This window comes from Stegostoma tigrinum, chromosome 15, assembly GCF_030684315.1.
Source record: "Stegostoma tigrinum isolate sSteTig4 chromosome 15, sSteTig4.hap1, whole genome shotgun sequence".
NCBI lineage: Eukaryota > Metazoa > Chordata > Chondrichthyes > Orectolobiformes > Stegostomatidae > Stegostoma > Stegostoma tigrinum.
In genome coordinates this window covers 22,784,790-22,808,040 of record NC_081368.1, presented here as the reverse complement: position 1 = coordinate 22,808,040, position 23,251 = coordinate 22,784,790, and the positions used below count along the sequence as shown (strand labels likewise).

At 36.7% G+C, this 23,251-nt stretch overlaps 1 protein-coding gene across 2 annotated transcripts in view; it reads left to right on the top strand.

Annotated features, from left to right (window-relative positions):
- atrx (ATRX chromatin remodeler) overlaps nt 1–22,522 on the top strand; it is a 233,303-nt gene extending 210,781 nt beyond the window's left edge. For both annotated transcript variants that reach the window (XM_048545006.2, XM_048545004.2), the window contains 5 exons: nt 11,494–11,643; nt 12,081–12,206; nt 13,590–13,685; nt 15,905–16,033; nt 17,904–22,522. In XM_048545006.2, coding sequence (XP_048400963.2) covers nt 11,494–11,643; nt 12,081–12,206; nt 13,590–13,685; nt 15,905–16,033; nt 17,904–18,203 — 801 coding nt within the window. In that variant the 3' untranslated portion in view covers nt 18,204–22,522. The remainder of the gene's footprint in view (nt 1–11,493; nt 11,644–12,080; nt 12,207–13,589; nt 13,686–15,904; nt 16,034–17,903) is intronic.
- The last annotated feature ends 729 nt before the right edge of the window (nt 22,523–23,251 follow it).

The following is a 23,251-nucleotide window of genomic DNA, read 5'->3' as shown; positions in this document are numbered from 1 at the left end:
TGGTCAAAAAATCTGCAAATGTGGCAAATTGCTTAAAGATAATATTTCGAACTAAAAGTTTTCACGATTGACAGATATGTACAAAACTGAACGGTGGCAGAAGGAAGAAAATCTCAATTAATGATCTTGATAACATCTACCTGGCAATCTAAATCATTCATGTGGCATGTTTCAAATTTTACTTTTAAAGAAAATATCTCTATTCTATTCCCCTTCCTCAAAGGGAAAAGAAATCTGCAGCTTTTTGAGTATTCAACCAGTCAATCTTTATTATTTTCAGTTTCTTTGAACCATTGTTGTACATTTGTAGCCTCTTACTGCTTTCAAAAATCAATGCCTTTGGTCCAAAACTAGCTACTGTTGAATCCCAAATTTTTGTTTGCAAAAGTAAGGATCCTAAGCAACTGAATTAATTGGTACTGAAGCCAGTTTTACTGATTGTTGTATCATGGGCCGCATCCTGTAGATTGAACTCAGTTGAACAGGATACCACAATTACAAACAATCTTTTTGTTGTTTGACATTTGCCTGAAGAGAGAAGAAATCAGTAGCAATGGATTAGGGGTTGTTCAGGTTGATAATGGCCCAGTTTGACAGCATTGAGGCATTTGAGGAAATGGTTGTGAGGTAGAGATGGGTAATAATGCTCTAGTATTGCAAACCTTATCCTGTGATTGTAGTTCACATTGCTGAGTGTTGACAAGTTGGTGGATGAACAGATCAAGATGAGATCCTAAAAGTAACAATGTAGTGGAAAAAGTGGTGGTGTTATTAAATTCTGTTGAATGAGTAAAGAAAATCCACCAAGATTGCAGAATGTGATTTATCACTCGGTGGGGATGCTTTGCTACTAAATCAGGTTGAAGCAAAACTGATGGATTCAAATAGGGTGTTTTTGGGGAGAAGACCCGGCTGTAGGCGAAAAACATTAATGAACCTCCAGGGATAATGGTCTTGGTTTCGAAACAGATGGAAACAACAACAGTTTTATTACATCACAAGCTGTTCCTCAACTGATTTTAACCTTTTGCTTCCACTGCTCTATTGAGAGTCCATGAAAGACACTTTCAAAGTTTGTCTATTTAGCCTGTGTCTCTGCCACCTTCTAAAAGCTTCATTGGAAGTAATCTTCCAAAATTACTGTTTCTCTGGAGCCCTACAAAACAAGAAGCTACAACGTGAATTCTTCTGGCTGGGAAAACAAAGTTTCTTTAGACTTTTTCATGTACCTCAATCCTTAGATGCCAGACATCGAACTCATGACTTTCTGTGACTGTCCATGTCTGTGGCTTCCATATCTGTGTCTCAGTTGCTAGAATAAATGATGACAACAGTACTATCATTATCTTGTGCAGAGAGCAGGAAGAAACTGCATTAATATCACACCTTTCATTATCTCTGGTCATCCCCAAGATTAATTCTTCACCAATTTAAGTGTTATAAAAAGTATATCCACTGTTATAATGGAGGGAAAATATCCCAAGTTGCTACAGAGGCAAATGGAAAAATCAATGCAGGGCAAAAGCAAGGAAAGGGTAGGGCTCAAAGCTTGCTACAAGTAAGATCTCAAACTTGGCTTTAACAGAGGAGAGAAAGAAAGAGACGGGTGGGGGGGGGGATCAAGGTAATTCCATCGCGTGACGTCTAGACTGCTGAAAGTATACTTGCCAATCCTGTAGGAGTGTTCTGGATTATTCAAGAATTAAAGGTTAAACTTCATGCTGCTGTGGGTAATCTAGGAGAAAGATCATAGTGACATTTAAAATGGATTTTGTCTCATTTTCTTCAAACTCTTGTGTGTTGGGAGTTCCAATGAGAGATGAACTGAGGTAGGTGTGAGGAGGGTCAAAGCGCAGACATTACTAGGTTGAAAAGAATAATGGGTAGGAAGCTTACCTTGGAGTTGATCTGGAAACAGCTTGCAAAGTCTCTAGTTCGCTTTAAAAATGAGGCTTGCAGTTAATGAAGAACGTATGTTTGCAAACTTAGTTTTGAGAAAGGTTTGTTCTGACTGTTTTGACTAGTACAGCATTTTGTTTACCTTTTTAAGTCATGTTGAAAATTCAGTCTATCAATCAAGATAGCTTTTCTGATTCATCCTTAACTATTTTAAAATATTTATGGAATCCTTATGTGCCCCCCCCCCCTTTGCGGGATTTATACTTGTTGGTATTAAATTTCTCCCCAGCTGTTAGTCTGTGTTGTTTCATCCAACTTTTCTTTTTAGTTTGCACAGTGCTTCCTCAATCATCTGCCTGCCATAGTTTGGTGTTTTGTGAATTTGGTCAGTTCCTTTTAGGTTCCTGATAACAATTGATGGATGTAAATTAGAAATTGTCCAGTCTCAAATTTAATTGCTGATGCACATCACCCAAAACTTAGTCCCTTCTTTACCTTTTCTAAGGAGTAACTTACTTTCCATCCTTAAGTTGATTTCTGAAGTCCCTGACAAGTCTGATTTCTTAAAAAGTAGCAGCAAAAGAAAATAAGCTGAGGTTTAGCTAGTATGATTGAAATGAATAAGAAAATACTTTTGAAATATAAAATGTTTTTAAAAACCAAATTAGCAAACAGGTCCTTTAGACTGCCTTGAGTTGTGCCACAAGCTGAGAATTTAAGTCGGTGTCTTGCATTTGGGAACTTTATTGTACTCGTGGTTGTCATGAATTATGATTGAATCTGCACTATCATTAGGGGTTCTAACCTGCAGTGGGATAGGATCCAAATGTATCATTGTTAAATCACAGTGAGGGAGACTGGGAGGAATGTCTACAGTCAGCTTGCAATGAAACAGAATGGGAAGAGTAGTCCGATGTGGGAGAAGTTGGTTCTGAGTTGGAGTGGCATTGGCACCGGTACTAGGGAAAGTTTCTGATCTGTACCATTGGGGCAGTATACCCCCAAAAATACTAGCATTGGTGTTCTTGAAAACCATGTAACTAGAGTGGGTTTTTCTTCTAACAAAAAGTGAAAGCAAGGGCCAAATTTGGAACGCAGTGGTGAGTCAGAGTGGGGAAAATGCAACAAAGGAAGAAATTAATGTGGGAGATAGTAAACAGATAATGAGAGGAAGGAACAAAAATGCTGTTCTAAAAGTGAATCAGAAGATTGCAGGATTGCAAAAATAATAAAAGGACAACGCAAAGCATGGTACTGGAAGCAAAACAGATAAACTAGTAGTATAAATTGAGAATAATGATCTAGTGGCTATTGCTGAAGCTTAGCTGCAGGTTGACTTAGATTAAACGGTATATGACTTCTGGAAAGTATAGGTAACTGTGAAAAGGTGGAGGATTGACTGACTTTGTAAATTAAAAATGATATGATCATACTGAAGAAGGGCAACCTAATCAGAGAACTACGATGTAGAAGCAATCCAGGTAGTGTTTAGAAAGAGGTCACTTGACGTGTTATGTATGGACTGCCTAACAATAACCACATGGTAGGACAGACTATCAAGGAAGAAATAATAGGAGCTTGTTGAAAAGATGCAGCAATTATCATTAGGGGTTCTAACCTGCATATAGACTATAAGACATAGAAGAGTAAAATTAAGCCATTCAGCCCATCGAGTCTGCTCCAGCATTCGATCATGGTTGATGTTTCTCAAGACCTTTCCCCTGCATTCTCACCTTAACTCTTGATCTATTCAATCAGATGGGAAAAATCAGATTGGAAAAAGTAGACTGGCATGTTGTGGCTTGTGAGCAGACTGAACTAGACCTAGTTTTGGCCAATGAGCAGTTGTATTAATTACTGACCTCATAATGAAAGTCCCTGTAAGTAGCAAGAACCAGACTAGGATTCAGCAGGTCTGGCAACATCTGAGAAGGAAAAAACAGAGTTAAAGTCTGGTGACCCTTCCTCAGAACCCGGACCCAAAACATTAACTCTGTTTTTCCCTTCACAGATGCTGCCAGACCTGCTGAGCCTCTCCAGATATTTTGTTTTTGTTCCTGATTTACTGCATCTGCAGTTCTTTTGGTTTTTACCATACCATGATTCATAAAGTTATAGGAAGAAGGCAGGAGAACGGTGTTGAGAAACATCAACCGTGATCGAGTGGTGGAGCTGAATGGCTTAATTTTGCTTCTATGTCCTATGATCTATGTGCAGGTTAGAACCCCCAATGATAATTGCTGTATCCTTTCGACGAGCTCCTGTTATTTCTTCCTTGATATCCTGCCCTGCCATGTGGTTACAGTTAGGCAGTCTATACAGTCTGCCCACAAGTGACCTCTTGCTTTATTGTTTCTGAACACTACCTGGACTACTTCTCTGTCCTAGTTTTCTGATTAGGTTGTCCTTCTCTTATGATAATATCATTTTTAATTTAAATTCAATCCTCCACTTTTTCGTAGTTATCTATACTTTCTAGTAGGCCTATACCCTTTAATATTCAGGCGCCAATCTAAGTTAACCTCCAGCCACATTTCAGCAGTGGCCCCTAGATCGTACTTATTTTTCCTCAATTTATACTGCTAGTTCATCTGTTTTGCTTCCAGTACTATGCTTTGAATTGTCCTTTTTACTTTTGCAAACTGCAATTTTGCATACAGTTTAAAGGAAACAAAAGTGGGCCCAAGACTGTTGTTTTGAGTTTACACACAGGTAATTACAAAAGTGTGAATGTGGAGCTAATGAAATTAAACTGACAATTCATGTTAAGGGGTAGGACAGTAGAGATACAGCAGCAGTAATTTTAAGGGACATTCGAGAAAGCTCAGAATAGATGCATTCCGACAAAAAAAATTCTACGGATTGACTCAGCCATATATGGTTAACTGAAAAGGCAAAGATACTATCAAACTTACAGATATCAAAGAGATCAATATGATTGCAAAGATAGATGGCAGGTCTTAAAATTGACCGGAATATAATAAACAGTAAAGAATTACTTAAAGTAGAACATAAAGTTAGTACAAGAGAAAATTAGCCAAAAATGTCAACTAGGAAAAGTTTCAGTTATTTAAAAAAAGCCAGGTTTACAACATATATGTTGGTCCTTTGAAAAAAGTGTGTCTGGGAATTAATGATGGAGGATAAAGGCGTGGCAAACAAGTTGAATAGATGTCTTCATAGATCAATGACTCATAGAATCCCTACAGTGTGGAAGCAGACCCTTCAGCCCAACAAGTCCACACTGACCCTCGGAGCATCCCACCCAGCCACATTCCCCTATAACCCGCCTAACCTACTCATCACTGAACACTACTGACAATTTAGCATGGCCAGTTCACCTAGCCTGCACATCTTTGGACTGTGGGAGGAAACCGGAGCACCCAGAGGAAACCCACGCAGACATGGGGAGAATGTGCAAACTCCGCACAGACAGTCGCCCGAGGGTGAAATTGAACCTGAGTGCCTGGCATTGTAAGGCAGCAGTGCTAGCCACTGAGCCACTGTGCCGCCCCCGTTTTGTTGGCCTTCACTAGAAAGGATGGGTGTGACATCTCAGAAGTAGCAATAAATCAAGAATTGAAAGGGTAGGAGAAAGTCAAAAAAAATTACAGTGATAAGGGAAGTAGTACTAAGTTATTGGAAGTGAGAGTTGCTGATGACACAAGTTAGGTGGTATTGTAGACCATGTAAATGATGGTCAATCAATATCAATGTTATTTTATGCTCTGTGAATGGGCAAAAATGTGGCAGATGGAGATCATTGTAAGAAAGTGAGAGATTATCCATTTTGCACAAAAAGGGGTAGACCCAAGACACTTTCTGAATGGTACGAAGTTAAATACAGGCACTGTCCAAAAAGAATTGTTGGGTTCAGATGTATAGATCTTTAAAATGTCACAAACAGATGCAGAAAATAATGAATGCTTGCCTTTATATCGAGAAGACGAGAACACAAGGATACGGAAGTTGTATTGCAATTATTCGAAACCCTGTTTAGAACCCACTTGGAATACTGTGAGCAGATTGGGCAACACAACTTCGGAAGGGGTAGCTATGAAGAGAGGTTATACAAATTAGTCCTGTTTTCTCTAAAATTGAAAAAGTTACAGGGTGATCTAATCAGGGCTTTTTAGATTTTAACAGGAAAAGAGAGCGTTGATAAAGATAAGCTATTTCCACTGGATGGGAATTCTACAGTGAAAGGCCATATCCTGAGAATTCAGGTCAGACTGTTTACAAGAGACGTTGAGAAACACTTCTACATATTGAAGAAGGGGCAATGGATATTTGGAATTCTCTTCCACAAACAGTGGTGGATGCTGAATTAGTTGTGAATTTGAAATGATTTTCGTTAATTAAAGATATTGAGGGATATTGGCTAAAGGCAGGTATATGGACTTAGGCCATAGATCAAACTTGATCTCTTTTGAATGATGAAATAGGCTTGAGGGGCTGAATGGTCAACTAGGAACAGGAATGGACAAGACCCCAGATGCTTGCTCTGGCTAGCATGAAGTCAGAGTTTGAAATGCCTCTTGAAGACCAGGTATCTTGTTAAAGAGGAAACTACAAGATTTTTTTCAAATGAAAATTAGTTTTAACTGCATATTATCCCATCTGATGTTGCTACTGGACAAGCCCAGTTGCAGAATTTAGTTTGGCTTGATGGATTTTTGATGTGGTCATTCATAAGCATAAAGAGCACCTTTGTATGCAAGGCTGCAGATTTTCTTTAACAATAAAGCAGTAATTTATTGATGAGGAGCAAAACTATACAAAACAAAACACACTATCGCAATACCCAGCAAAATGTAGAAAGATCTTTAACTGCCAGCCCAACAAAACTTTCGCCGAGTTTTCCAACACCATCACTTTACAGAAAATTATGTTGAGAGATTACCCTTCTGTTTCAAATATTTGATTTACCCAGTCCTTCCCAATTCTTTATTGTAAATTGTGACATTTTCCTGCATGCTTACAAAGCTGAAAGCCTGGACTTTCTAAGTTTCATAAATATAATTTACCTTTGCAGAAATTTTTCCCTGAACTATTCTATGCTCCTTTCTAAGAGAGAAACATATTGTTGTCTCCCCCAAAGTCAGGTCTTCAAGCTGCTCAAAAACCTCCAATCTCTGGGTTCCCTAAGCTAAAATCAATCCTGTTTAATTATTCTAAACTAAAAACCAAGCTAATGGCCCTTGATGTGTACACTGTTTGTTAGTACTGTGCTAGGTTTATAAGTCTTCTATGAAGAATAAAGCAACACTGTTATTTGTTTTAAAAAGCTTTCCAAAAAATTTAACTAACACCCAACTGTCACCATTTTTAAATCCAGACTGTCAAAATTACTTTAAATGTGTATGTTTGTACAGAGCACATAGAAAATTTAACAGCACAGAAGGAGGCTGTTTGACTGGTTGGTCAACATAATTTGACTCCTTAATCTTTCTTTGGAAATTGCTATCTAAAACACACATTTTCCTCAATCAAAAATATAGGGCTTTGCTAAAGTGATGTGCAAACAAAGCAGCATATGAGAAAAAGAACTTGTTCACAGCATGTAGTTAATGTATCAAATGCACTGCCTGGAAATGTGGTAGAGGCTCGTTTGTGGCATTCATGAAGGTATTGGATGATTATTTGGATATAAATTATGTTCAGGGACATGGGGAAAACACAGAAGATTGACGGTAGTCAATAGAATCAATGCACACACACTGTTACTGAATGGCCACTACCTGTGCCATAATGATTCTGTGATTGATCATTCTTGCAGTGGATTAACTATGTGCTACAGTGCAATCAGTTGACATTTCTGACTTGGTCTTCTATTATAATACCCATCAAAGTAGCAGTTCTGGAAGTTAAAAGTGTGATTCAGAGCATTTGTCTCTGCTTTACACTAAATTGAAAAAAACATTATCCTGAAGCAGAGCAGATGGATTCCATTCAGGGATGAAATCCAGTTTTTTGAGGAGTTGATGGCAAAGCCCTAGACTGCTTGGGCATCAAGAGATAATTTGATTTGTGCCGGTGTCTCTGTTTTGAGAGTCAGGTTTACAATTAGGCCATTTGATTAGCCCTGGTTCTCAATTCAAAAACTTTATTTCAAAAAGCTTTTGAAATATTCTTCTACTTTTTTTTAACTATGGAATTACTCTTCACTTGCTTTGATTAGTAATAAAAGCAGAACCAGCTAAAATGCGGACAGTCCTGCCAGCCATGCCTAGGTCCTGTGAGCGAATGCAAAAAATGTGAAACTTTCCAAAGTGACAGTGCGCAGTCTTGACCTACTCACTGAAATAAGGGAGAGCTATCAAAAATTCCTTCACGCTCCTTGTTACTTATTTACATAGTACTGTATTACTTGTATTGAGTTTCTTGTTGCCAGCACTGTTAGCCAAGGAAATTAAAAGTTAAATTTTGATCCATGCATAAATTTTGACCATTACACAAAATGGCTGCAAATGTACTATCACTTCATTTATGCTTTGGTAACGACCAATTTTGTCCACTTTTAATCAAAAAGCTGTGTATATGAAGTATGGATTTCCAATTTTGCAACCTGTGTCCTTGGCTGGTGTACAGAATTCAAGAATGTGTGTTATTAACATATTAACCCAGATTCTATGGAGGTAGTGACAAAATTGTCAGCATTGACCTTATTCCTATGAAGCTATCAACTTTTACAAATGTTGTGAATAATGATAATCCTGAAGTCTCTGTTTACCCAGGTGCTATTGGGGAACTGCCACCACCACCGTAATTCCCCTCACCCAGTCTTGCATCAACACAGAAAATCTTATGAAGTGGTGGAAACTTTCACTAGCTGATTTTTTTTTTGAAAAATCCTTGGAAAGCTTCTAAATACAGTGAAACTTGGGTTTTTTTTAGTGGTGTGCAAATTTCATAATTGCTGCTAAATCACTCACTGACCCTGTGAAGCTAATTTATTTTATCAAGTGCTGGATTACTCCCAGTTTTAGGAAATTAATTATTTTAATTGTATAAACACTTAAGGTAAATAATATTAATTGTCTTTTTACATCATGTTTGCTGTCTATCAGTACTTTAATATGATAAATAACATAATTGCTTGCTGACATGACTATATCTGCTTCCTTTTGACTTGTACCCAGATACTGGGGGAAGTTATTCAATGGCAGCAGTCTTTGGGGCTGATAGACAGGGTTCCTTTTTTCCCCAAGTCTTTGAATTTCCTCCTTAGAGGAAGATCAGTTCCTCTTTTAAGTCCTTCGTTGACATTTTCATCGTTCAGCCCACTGACAAGAATAAAATAAAAAGATGTGATCTTTACAGTAACCTGAACTACTTTTCCCCCTTTTTCATTTGCATTATGGGAAAGGATTTGTAAGTAGTGAGCCCTTTTCCTGCTTTGAAAAATTTGCATTTTAGTGTCGCCTTGTTCTGGAAGTTAGGAATAGTATTTATATTTGAAGGGGCTTTCCCTTTTCATCACTTGTGTCCATTAAATGAGCAATAAAGCTTAGACAAAGAAATGCTGTCAAGCACAGTTGGAAGTAATCTGCATCATAGGGATGGTGATGGCCTAGTAGTATTATCGCTGGACTGTTAACCCAGAGACCCAGATAGTGTTCTAGGGACCCAATTGACAGGTGGTGCAATTTGAGTTAAGTAAATATCTGGAATTAAGAGTCTAATGATGGGCATGAATCCATTGTTGATTGTTGGGGAAAACCCATCTGGTTCACTAATGTTCTGCCATCCTTACCTGGCCTGGTTACTCCAGACCCACAGCAATGTGGTTGACGCTTAACTGCCCTATGGGCAATTAGAGATGGGCAATAAATGTTGCCTAGCCAGCAATGCCCTTACCCTGTGAAGGAATAAAGGATTTCAATGAATGTATTACCTGAATATGTATGTATTGCATTCTGAGACATTGTATTCCATAATCTTGCATTGCTTTCAAAGGTATTTTAGACAGTTGTTAGGAAAATAAACACTTTGCCACACAAGCAAGTGCTTTGTTTTTTAGCAAATTCTATTTGAATCATCAAATGGGTGAAAAGTTGGTCTTTTTGAAAATGTGAAGTATTTTATTCACTACTTAAGCTGGATTCCATATCCATGTTTCCACAGTATGACTTCTGTGATCTTCTCACTCATTAGTTACTGTAAAAGTTTGGGAAACATACATTCAACCTGTTTGACAAACCTTTAAGGTAGAATTATTGGCCGGTGTAATTTTCATTTGCACCAATTTGAACAACTAATTTGGGACCTGTGGCTGATACGTACAGAGGACAATGGTTTTATTTAGGTGTACAGAAAGAATAGTTCCAGGAATTGAACATAAATTGTCTATGCAAGTACTGGTTTCTAACTAGATAGATTTCCATTTGCAAGGTAGCAAAGTTAAAGACAAATAATCTGAAAAAATTTTGACTTTTGTTTTTGGCATCATCTAGTGCATGTCCGTTAAATCGATTTTCTCCCACAATTTGCCTTAAGTCTGGTCTTGCAAATAATCTGTAAGAATGCATCTGTGTTACATGCCAATTTATTTGGATTTACAGGTACATCATTCAAACAAGAATCAGTTTGTGATAATTAAGTGTGCTGTAGCTGGATAATAGTCAAATGATATTTTAGAAGTGTAAAACTGATAGTTGTTCTGACTATGATAATATTTTGTGCTCCTGAGATGCTGCTGGCCTGCTGTGTTCATCCAGTACCATACTTTGTTATCTCGGATTCTCCAGCATCTGCAGTTCCCATTATCTCAGATACAATATATCTAATATTAATGTCTTTAAATTCTTGATGCATCTTTGAAGAATTACTGAAAGGCTTGTGTCAATTAAGGAGAGTCAGCCCAGATTTGTGAAAAGCAGATTGTGCTGTACTAATCTAATGAAGCCTTTGAATTAAGTAACAGAAATGGTTGCTGAAGAGAACACATAAATAGTGTCCCTTTGGCTTTTATAATTAGTGTTTGTCAGAGAATCGCACAAAAGGGTTAGTGAACAAAGTTGATACTCTGTCTTGTGTGAGTGTGTTGAGTGAGGCTGAGTGTCCGCTTGAATTTTTTACATAAAGTGAGATGTTTTCCAGACTGAGGATGTAACCATTGTCTTAAATAACTGTTAAATCTTCGCTGACTGGTTTTTCTAGTTCCAAGTCATTGTATTAACACTTAAATGTATTTTAATCAAATTCAGTGCCTTAGATTTTCAGGAAATTCATGTGAAATACTTTATAAGTTTGGAAGATATGGAATTATAGAAAATAGTATGACACAGTCCCCCCCCAGAGTTGGCTGTCTGACTGTACTTAGAAGATACGTTCAGAAGTGTAATGCACCCTACCACCTACTTACTTTATTTATAGATTTCAGCTAGGATTACAAAATTGTTGAACTCAGCTCCTCCATTTTCTTTTGGAGACAGCAATTTAAACATGAATGGGCTGTTTGTTACTATAACAATAGACTACCATCTTGAAATTGGCCATTAGTGCTGGATTGAGTTTTTTTAAGCAAAATATTCTAGTTATTGCTGACGTTGCTTTCCTGGCTCTAATGGTTGCATTTTTTTTTAAAAATAGGATCACATTTTAGCAGAGATACTTCAAAACCAGAAAGATTTCATTGTGGGCTACCACGAACATGACTCTCTCCTAGACCACAAGGAGGAGGAAGAGCTAAGTGAGGAGGACAGAAAAGCAGCATGGGCTGAGTATGAAGCGGAAAAGAAAGTAAGGAACGTGAACTGAATGGTAACATGTAACATTTAAATTCCAGAAGAGAATAGTATATCTAGCCTAAAATAACAGTTCTGTGCAAATTTAAAAGCAGAAATAAATCACCCTTACATTGATAGAAAAATTGGATTAATATGCTTAGAAACATTTAGTTTCCTGTCACAATTAATCTAAACAGTATTTAATCATGAAGCCGATATGTAATTGTTATTGCAGATGTAAAGTTTTTCAGCTTAAACAGTTTAATTTTCTTGTGTCTATTTTGAAGTGATTTGAACTTGGCTTTTGTTTGATTAGTGAGAACTTTATTGAAAAATATGGAGGAAACTCTTTTGTTACCAAATATAAGCTTGACTTGCTTTAAATTTTTCATGCTAGAGGTGGATTTCAAAATGAAAACGATGGCTTTTTTTTTAAAAAACTCCTTCCAGGGTCTCTCCTTGCGGACTAATGTCGCAACTGGGATTAATTTCCCTGCTGTCAATTTCGGCTTGCAGGCTGCACATTTTCCTTTCAACATAGCAACTTTGTCCACAATGAGTAATCAACAGCTGGAGGTGGGTAATTTGATCTACATCTTAACTAGTGATCCCAATACCTTTAATGGTAATTAGGTTGGCTATTTGAGGTTAAAGCCCTCTAAGATTAATATGTTCTAATATGATATTATATTGTATTGCTATACCTCTGTCAATTCTAAGTGGAAGAGCACCTGTTTCCAGTTGAAATGTTGCATAAACTTAACTGCATTTATACAACTAACCCAGAGGTGATGCTGTTTCTTAAATTTCTTTTTGTTTTTTGCTTTGGTAACTTTAGTATTCAGTATAGAAAGGTGTGGCATTGCAGTTATGTTTGATTCTACTCTCAGATGTTGTGATTTGTTGTGAAATTCCTGGGTGACTTGATTTTTCCTTCCATCCCTGCTCCAAAAACTCAACAATGTTGAAATCAGTCATAATGCTATCAATTTGCATTCTGTGGGGTTTGCTCCATTGCAGTAGTAATTATATAATGTAATTTCATGAATGACGGCAGTGGTAGTTTAATTTTAAAGGTGAGATGGGTAATTGGCACTCCCATAGTTATGTTTAGGAGTGAGTTCAAGGATCCATAAACAGTAGATTTTGATCAGTGAAAAGTATATTTTTTTTAAATGCCCAGCACATAGAGTACAGGAGTTGGGAGGTCATGTTGCACGTGTATAGGACATTGGTTAGGCCACTTTTGAATGCTGCATACAATTCTGTCCTCCTTGCCCTAGGAAGGATGTTGTGAAAGTTCAAAGGGTTCAGAAAAGATTTACAAAGTTGTTGCCAGGGTTGCAGGGTTTGATCTATAGTGAGAGGCTGAATAGGCTGGAGGTATTTTTCTTTGAGCATCTGGAGGCTGAGGGGTGAAATGGAGGTTTATAAAATCATGAGGGGCATGGATAGGGCATGTAAGCAAGGTCTTTTCCCCAGGGTGGGGGAGTCCAAAACTACAGAGTATATAGGTTTAAGGTGAGAGGGCAAAGTTTTATAAGGGACCTCAGTCTCAACTTTTTTCACGCAGAAGGTGGTGCATGTATGGAATGAGCTGCCAGAGGAAGTGGTGGAGGCTGGTACATTGACATTTAAAAGGCATCTGGATGGGTATATAATTAAGGAGGATATGGGCCAAATGCTGGCAAATGGAACTAGATTATTAAGATATCTAGTCTGCATGGATGCGTTAAATCAAAGGGTCTGTTTCCATGCTGTCCACCTCAATGATTCTAATCTGTCTGTTTGGTTCATGCTTAGAGCATGACATTATTGCAAGGATTGCACTATTTTTTTCTTACATACAATGGTTAAGTTTAATTTATTGCAAGTAAAATGTAAGTATAGTGTATATATATTCGTGATTTTCGACTGTATCCCTTTTCACTTGAGATTTTTCCTTTTTTCATAAAAAAGGATCTTATCAATCAAGGCAGGGAAAAGGTTGTTGAAGCCAGTACCAATATAGCAGGAGTGAGAGCAGAGGCTCTTGAAGACCTAATTGCGCAAGTGGTAAGATATTTGAGTATTCATTCCTTGAAAGAAAAGTGGTAATTTATTTTAAGCAGCAGTAGACTGTTCAAATAAATGTGTTTTGTTGCTGCTATCAAGTTGCTCTTTTAGTAGCCTTACATAATTTTCTCACCATCAAAGCCATTATTTTATAAGACTTTATTCTTTATATTGTGGTCTATAACATAGCATTGATCTAACACTCTAAAATTGCTGCATGTTGGAGCTTTTTATAAGTGCTTTGGAACATGAAACACAAAAGGTTATAAAAATGTTTAATTAAGAACCAAATAATTCTCCATTTTAATACTGTTAATCTTGGCTATCGGGCTGCCTGTTTTAGAGCAGGCTGATCGTTCAGGCGTGGTTTTTGTTGAAATAAAAGATATTTGGCTGACTTCCTGTCAAGATTAAAAAAATGATTATTAATACTCACTGAATATTGAAGGACTGTAATACAGACACACTCAATCTCGAATGGAAAATATCTTTTTAGTTTTCTTTTGATGTAAACTGAGGAAAGTGCAGAGCACCTATTTAAGAACTTTTTTCAATTGGAATGAAAGTTAGCTTCTCCTCTTTCATGGAATGTTCTTCACACCTGACAGACAAACTAAGCTTTTCCTTTGAAAGAATTCTTTAGAAAAATCTGTCCTGGTTTAATTCTTTAACAACTGTAGGAAACATCTGTCATGCGCATCACTTAGACTGCCTCTCGTCATGCCGCGCTTTCAGCCTAGGCTTCTAAGTCTTCGGTGGAATTTGAAGGGACTGCATGGGTTTGGTCAAAAATGCTGACCCAGTATTTTCCATGAAAAGGAGGTGAAGTTAGCTTGTCTTTATTCTTTTCATTGTTCGACAAAACAAAATTGAGCTGGTTTATTTTAATTAGCTGTGCTCTAGACCCAATTCTGTTTGTGTTAGTTTGGAAGTTAGTGGTTGATGAGAATAGTTTTTAATCTCAACACCTTGAGGATAGCATAAAATACAAAGGATTGTCTTTACATATAATTGTGACAAATTAACCCTGTTGCAACCTTGTTAGCAGACATAAGAACAGAATTAGAAAATACAACCTGTCAAGTCTGAAGATTTCTATTATGTTTTGAGAGCCAGTATTTTCCCGATTCTTCCTTCTAAATAGCTTTATTACGATTTAAAGATGGTGCTTTTTTATTCATGAGTCCTATCGGGGAAATGGTTTATCTGTCTCTATCCTTTTGTATTTAAAACTTTTTAACATTTAAAATTTTTCTATTAGCAAGCAATCTTCTAAATTTAGGGACTTATGATCAATCGTTATGCCACCTTCTCTCATAAGCTAACCCCTTTAAGCTTGGTGTCATCCTGGTAAACTATATCACTTTCAAAGTAGGTTTATCTTTCCTGCAACACTGTACTTTGAATAGAGTTTGATCACTCAGTATAACTAGAGAATTATTTTCTCGTTAATTTCAGTGTTGCTGAGATAAAGTCAAATGTTCTATTACTCATTACGATTACTTCTTACCCCTTTGTTTGCTCTTATTGATTTATCTACATTGGTACCCAACTCCTTTGGGACCTCCGCAGCTCTTGGTCTCTTTCCGATTAAGGAAATATCTGATCTAAACTGGATCTTTTTACGTTGCTCCACATAAAATTCTGTATGCCACAGTATTATCACTCTCCATAAGAGCATCAGCAATAGGGGTAGGCAATTCTGCTCATTGAGCCTGATCTACGATTAGTATTATGGCTAATCTGATTGTGACCTTAACTCCATTATGTCTGGTTTAAATCCTTGTTCCTGTTACACTATTTTGCTTCCTAATGGAGTTATCTGCAAACTGTAGAATTGATTGAATGGCCATGCTCACTCCACTTGATAAGAAATTACAAGGAAATGATTGAGGTAATCAGTTTTGGGCTACTTTTATTTTCTTAAAGCCTATTATATTGGGGAAAACAGTAAGGGCTAAAACTAATTTTCTGCATTTGCTAGTTTAATTGAGGAAAAAGTGAACTAGTTCAGATAAATTTGTTCTCTCTTGCCGTGCTTTGCAAACGTGTAACAGGCAAGTTACTTTGTTTTCGGCCAGAATTTCTGACCACTTGCAAGGAAACCAACCAAGTTGAGATCAGCTTTTAATTGCAGGTGTGTTTTATTGTGCTTGTTGTTTTTAACTCTCTCTTTTTATGGTTTGGTAATCACTTTAACAGTTGTTTCTTTTCTTTAGTGGAAAGAAAATCCTAACTTGACTGAGGAGCAAGTTCAAGCAGTGTCACTGAGCAAACAAGCCAGCCAAGAACTCGAAATAAAACGCAGAGAAGTCATGTACAATGATGTCCTTTCAAAGCAGCAGATGGTAAGGTCTATACTTCTCTTGTGGCAAAGTGGTAGTGTCACTACCTTTGACCTGGGAGGCATGGGCTCAATTCCCATCTCCTCCAGGGGTATGTAATAGCATCACTGAACAGGTTGATTTTTAAAAAAAAGACTCAGTCATTTCAGATGACAAGGTGTAGAGTTGGATGGACACAGCAGGCCAAGCAGCATCAGAGGAGCAGGAAAGCTGACGTTTCGGGTCTGGACCCTTCTTCAGAAATTTTGTAGTCATTTCAGCCGCCTTTTTTCAATAAACACTGGTGTCAATAGTCTGTATAACAAAACATTTTGCTATCTTTATTCAGTTAATTAACTGGGGAAAGAAGAGTTTGTTTTGTGGGGCACATCTGCCTTTGCCAATTTCTTCATTAAAATTGAACATACTTCATTGCACTTTCCATAAAAGTTGATGTTCAGCCAAAGTTGGTTTGAATTTTTATTTAAATTTCTGTTAACAATTTCCAGAACACAATCACTTTAGATTGGAAACAGTTGGATAAACATAAGTTTATTTTATCCCGTGGAATATATTTGTATTCTTTATCATTGACTTTACATTTTTATATTGAATATTGATTGAATGGATGCATACAACTTTCATGTTTCTATTTTAATTGCTAATTGTTTGTGGAAAATGTGTTATCCGAATTGATGTCCATTTCTGGGTAACCTGTGTTACACGTGGGTTACTATCATTTAAAGCTGCATGTAGCTGAAATACAGCAGAGATTTGAGATATAATTGCAATTTGCAGGAACTTCACAGGCCACTTCACTAATTGCATTTCTGGTAGACCACATTCGCACAAATTACTGTTGGTGTCATTAAAATGTACAACCTGTATCAAGGGATTAATTTCCTATCAAGACCCGTGTTAAGACTGGGAACAAAAATAGTCCAATCTCTAAGAAGTCTTTTAAATAACTGTAATTCACTCAACTAAAAACTGTACAGTTTAATTCATGAACACAGTTTGTTTACTTGTGCATTGCACAAATTGATGCTTCCCCCTCATGAACTTTTCCATTTCAGCAAATGTCATCCAGAAATTAATATCTATACCACATGCAAAATCAGCCTTCTCTTGTCGCAGGAATAGGAATGACTGTTTGAATAGTTTCTTCTTCTAGAACAGTTTGTACCCAAATGAGTATTGAGCATCTGGATAAACTGGGCTGCTTCAAGGGTTCCACTTAGCAAGGCCTAAGCAATTCTATTTTCAAAGGCCTGATTGAAATGAGGTACATCCTTGTGGGTGAAAAGTATTTCATATAATTGTTCCCCAAAACATTCCTTAGGTGGTGATTTGGGAGTTCAGTACCATTAAAGTGGCTCTTTGCAGACAAAGAGGTAAACAAGCTACTTTGATTTCTGCAACTATGTTTTACTGTAGTAACTAATATAGTTGTGGCCATCTGGACCTGTTATAATTGCTGTTAATATTTAGGGATTATAGCCATCTCTAATTAGTTTCAGTTTAATCGGACAGCACATACTTTTGTACTGCAATGTGTGAACAAGTCAACAAGTGAACAGGCCGGTCTAGTCAGATTTTGGTGTTATATTGCACTAGTTTAACTTCTGATGACATCCTTTTAGTTATTCTAGGTCACAGGGTTAGGAAGTAAACTTCTACTGACATTTATAAAATTCTGTGGCTAGCACTAAGTCCATTCTTCCCTTGAGACAATATCTAGCCTCTGCTCCACACCTTCCTCTTACAATGGTAAGATCAGAACACTTTAGTGTAAGGATCTGAGAAATGCTGTTACGGAAAGAATTTAGGTTGACATGTTGCAGCTTGAACCCTGCATACAAATTTTGTTCTCACTTCTGCCTTTCTTTCGCAGCTGATAAGGTCTGTACAACAAATATTAATGAGCCGAAGGCAGCAACAGTTCAACCATATGGCAGTACAACAGCAATATCCAATGAACCCACTTTTAAACCAATATATGTCTTCAAGAAATCCTGGTTCGTTGCTGACTTATCCACACATCGGTTTAAGAGGATTGCCTATGTATCCACAAACTCCACCTGGTATGCGACCTCCTCCTTTGCAACGGGCACCACCTGCACCTATGCAGATGAAGGGACAGTCTCCTGGCCCCCCACAACTGAAACAAGGAATAAAAAATTCAAAGAAGTAGCCACTGCTTAAGAGATTATAAAAATGTAATGTTGTGCCTTTGCTATGGTAGCAAGCACATTGCTGAACTGAAGGAAAGCTTCAAGTGACCAATTTATAACTGTAGATTGCCGTTGGGACGCTATTTAAGTGCGTAGAATTGTGCTGAGATCATCAGAGGTAATATTGTCATAGGAGATTCCACAGAATCTTTAAACATTGTATATAGCCTTAATAAATATGTGACTGCTCGGGAGAGAACAAGTTTTCCATTTTTTTTGTTCTGCCAATTATTTTGTTTAATTCTGATGTATGTGAAAATTTTAAAAAGTTTTTTGAGGAGATGAGAAGTTGAGAATCCAGGACTCGTCGACCAATGAAATATAATTTAACAAATGTAATCTTTGCCACATTACTTCATGAGCTTCAGAAATAAGACCAGTTGATAAAGGAACAAATTATGTTGCTCCTTCAGTGTGTTTTTATTTTGCTAATAACACATATGTCTCAATCTAACATATGAGCACTTCTCCACAATCTTTGGTAGCTTAATTCCTCCATCTGTTGAACCAAAAGAGAATGATTTTCAGAACTGCTGACATTTAAAGGGTAGACTTAGATGATATCATTCAATGCTGACAGGAGGACTTATTTGATGTTATCCATTTACAAGGGTCAGTTTTGTATATGTGCTGATTTATACCTTCGGTCTTAATAAAAGCAATTAGGTTCATCTTTGGCGGCGCCTCTGTGCAATGCATTGATGTACAGACAATGTTTCTTCCTCTCAACCTCTGTAGTACCGTTCAAAAAGTTTTTCATAATTTAAGCCCATTTTGTTGCCAGTCAGCCTAATTCAGTGGACTGAATTTTTCTTTTCAATGTGCTCGACATGAGTTGGATGCGAAGAAGCTCTTTGTTGTCAATTTCATCCATTTTAGATATATATCCAATGATGATCTGTCATGAGAGTGCTATTTACGTTCCCTAGATGTTGACTTGATTTAATCCATGTCCTGTGAATTTCTTTACTTTCCTGGAATTGGACGTTCCAATCCCACATGTACAGAACTAGGAATTTCTGTTTTTCATCTAGTCCTTGTGTATTTGTGCTCAGAAACTACTGTTTCAAGGATCTGTTCCAAATGGATAGAATCTGTTACTTGGGACAATATAAAGATGTCACACCAGATACATCATGATCCTTGAACTAGTCATGTCCTTGTCACAAAACTATTTTTGTGGCTTCTATAGTCAGAGTAAACTCAGTGAAAGCAAATATTGCTAACCCTATCATCTTTGGTCTAATGTTACTGTGGCTGTCAATCCTGGAGCAGCTGCATTTTTATTCCACCAGGGGTGAATGATCGCATAATTGTGTATTTTCTCCCCTAGAATTATATCGTGGTTTCATTTGCACCAGTGATTTGTTCTGCCACCTCAGGTATTGAGCCATGTAACCAAATGATCCTTTGGGATTAATATCACATTTATTGGTAACTGACGTTGCTCCCTGACAGTTTGGGAAACCAGCATGCAACTCTTCAGCTTTCTTCGAAATTCAACTTCTTAGCTTCTTTAATATAAATTCAAATAATCTGTTCTAGAAACTGATGGTTCGTCAGCTTTACATGATATGAGCTAATGTCTAGGCTGTTCTTGGATTATTTTCTTTTGAAGAACTTGTACAGTTTAATTGTATGGAAAAAAAATTACTGTTTGGTCATCACCAAACCAGTCAGAAGTAAGTTACAATACAAGAATGCATAGAACCAGCTTTAATCTGTAAACCTAGACAACGTCCATCTGCTTAGGCATTTAAAACAAGTAGGTATTTAATGTGTTCTACATTATTGGCCATGTGGATTGAAAATTGATTAGGTGAAGTTGACCAAATCTTCTACTTTAACCAGGCCCATCCTTGAAGCCACTTTTTGGATTATCTGCAGAGTTGCACTGCCTGGCAACTAGTTTAATGAAAAATTAGTTTTCAATCAAGAAAGTCCTGAAATTCATAGAGTATCCTAAAGGTACTGTTAAGACTGCAAGGGCATCCATTTTGGGTACCACTGATCAAGTTCTTTTGTATGTTATGATTTTCATCGTATGGAAGGTCATTGCATTATATATCTGACAATCTGCTCTTTTTGAATGGAAGCATTTCCATATAACAGAATCTTGCATAATTAATTCTACCCTTGGGAATTGCTGCTTGTAGAATTTAGTATTTTGTTTTCTAGTTTTGGCCCCCAAAAATTACCAGCTTGCAGTAAATTCCTAGTTGTGTTACTTAATTAACTTTGTTAAAAGTACTGTATTCCTCCTTGGAACCTTAGCTTACTCCTGTGGTTTGTGGTGGATACTTCTCATCAAAGACTGAAGAATCCTTGGAGGACAAATTATATAATTTTTGGAAGCCTGTTTGATTGTTTCTGTTCATATTATGTATTAATATGACTATTTAATTCATAGATTTACAGTGTTAACCATATTTTGTGCTAATCCACATTTTATTTTTCACCAATACTGTCAGCCTGATGTAAACCAAAAATAAAGCTATTCTGCACTCTAGGCCTCAACATTTATTTTTAAATCTTTACAGTTTGTCTCTTTGATAATGGATTGATTTATGAAATATAAATGTTTTCTAGTCTCCCTGACTTGTAGGACTATATTAAAATGCTCTTAATTGGAACTTGCAGCAAAATGTAACTGTAATGTTCTGCAAATGTTTCTATTGGTTAAAGTTTTTTGATTTTGTTTTAATTGTGTAGAGAATTTTTTCTTTTAATTAGCCTGTTGGTCTAATCGAAAGGTGAGACTTCTACTCAACTGCTCATTTTTTAAAAACAAAATCTTTTGCTCAACATTTATTTGCTTTCTGTGATAAAATTCTTTTCGATTGACAAGCTTCCCAATTTTCCTCATTGTGAAATCTTGCAAGTCGTTTTGCCCCACTGCTTTTCTAAGGTTGCACCAGAACAATGATTTGCTTTGTTGTCATTTTGAGACTTAATGTTATTATAATGTTAAGAATGATCTAAAACAAATTTCTGTCCAGATGTTTAAAAGATGCATGTGTATGTACGTTCTGTTGTGGCAGACACTACACTTGTTCATCCAGTGGGATGACATCTTTTTGGTTGATTTATATCACAGCACCTTATCTTCAAATTGGAATCAAATGTATACAATGGCTTGAACTTTTTATAAGTACGCTTTAAAATATTTCCCATTTTCATCCTGCAATTGGATCTCACAAAATTAAAATATAATGTAATATTGGTATACTGCACTTGTAGAGGCTTTTTGATTTAAAATTTTAATCTATTGCAGTGTGATTTCAATGTGTTTTAGAAGCCAGGAGAAGTAGTTTGAATGTATTTGGGATAAAGGCGTGATAATGATGCCATTTGGCAACAGAGGGCAGCAGATGGAATTTTCAACTCCGAGGCTTTGGCAATTTATGGCCATTATTTCCCTTTGCTGTCCTTGACATACTTCATTTTATCTTTTGGAATTATTTATGACAAATACAGTACTGTTCAAGATCTCTTGCAAAATTACCAGCAGATGTTTTCACAGGATAAATCAGAAGTGTTTGCTGGTTTATCATTTAAATACAAATAAAAAGATGAAGCCATGGGTAGCACAATAGTGGTATAAGGCCAATGCACAGAATCAAATTTTTGAGACGAGGTACACGACAAAAATTAGACTTCTCATATGTTTCACTTTAAATTTGGTTTTTTTTTTGTTTATATTCTATCAGCACTGTATTTCGTGCTGAATTTGACCAGGAAATAGTTTTGAAACTATTATGGTTGTGGTTGGGAAAAAGATTAAATCACTCATTGTTCATTTTTATAAAGTTAGATGTGATTTACATAGTTGCTGTTGCTTAACCGATAAATATGTTGCAGCTTGTATTAAGACTGAAAATGGTAAATAGCATATTTTCTAATTCGTACTGTCCTTAATTTTGGATGTAAAGCATTCTTTGCTTAGTAATATGTTTTTTGTATCAAACGTACCCTAGTTGACTAGCAAAAGGAGAGCCCAAAAACCATTATTTGCTGTTGAATTCTAACAGCTTTGAAGATGTAACAGTCTTGCTTGCTTTCTATATATTTTAGAAGTTGTTTCAACTGTATTTATTCACGACCGTAAATACCGTAGAACTGATACAATTTCATCCCATAGGGATCATCGTGTGTAAAATAAACTGGCAGTGTGTTTTAATAGAAATTGTAGTGGATGAATAAGTACGCACACTGTTGTGTTGTTACCTTTGCAAGTGGTATCAAAACATTTAAATTTTAATATTTAATATTCAATAAAAATGACAAAATTGAAATTATGCCTAGATTATTTATTAATACAAGTACTTCCGGGCAATCATAGTAACTTATTTGGTCCCACAGACAGTACAGTTAATTCTCATCATCTGTATATAAATAGCCTTTTCATTCCTGCTGTTACAGTACAATCTTCTTCAGCTGCTGCTAATATATAAAGCATCTTTTGAGAATTGCACTTGCTTTTGCCATCACTGGAGTTAGTGTTATTTTTGACTCTCACTATTGGGTAAACAAAATCTCAAGTTTGTTTTTCCAGTCTGTTCCGTGTTGTAATTCTGCCTTTACATGTTGATGATGGACAATGTATGTCCTGAAACACCTTCAGTTGTGGTACTTAGGTGAAAACATTCACTGAGCTGTTGTTTGGTCTCTGGTCAGCTCTGTGCCGGTGGTCAGGCTCAGACATTGCGCATCTTGCTTACATAGTTGTGTGATCCTATTCAATTAGGTCGTATAGAGGTCAACCTTTTCCAGACTGAAAGAGAACTTGCTAGTAGCATTTGACATTCTGAAGGTGTTCTCAGAGGACCCACAGTACAGAAAGGAAGATAGTTCTAGGATTTTGACCCCATGTCAGTAAATAAATGGTAATGTAGATCCAACTCCAGATGCTGGAGTTCCCATGCAATTGCTGTCTTTGTCCTAAGTACTAGAGATCACATTAGGAAGATACTGTTGAAAGAGCCTTGCTGAGTTACTGCAGTACATG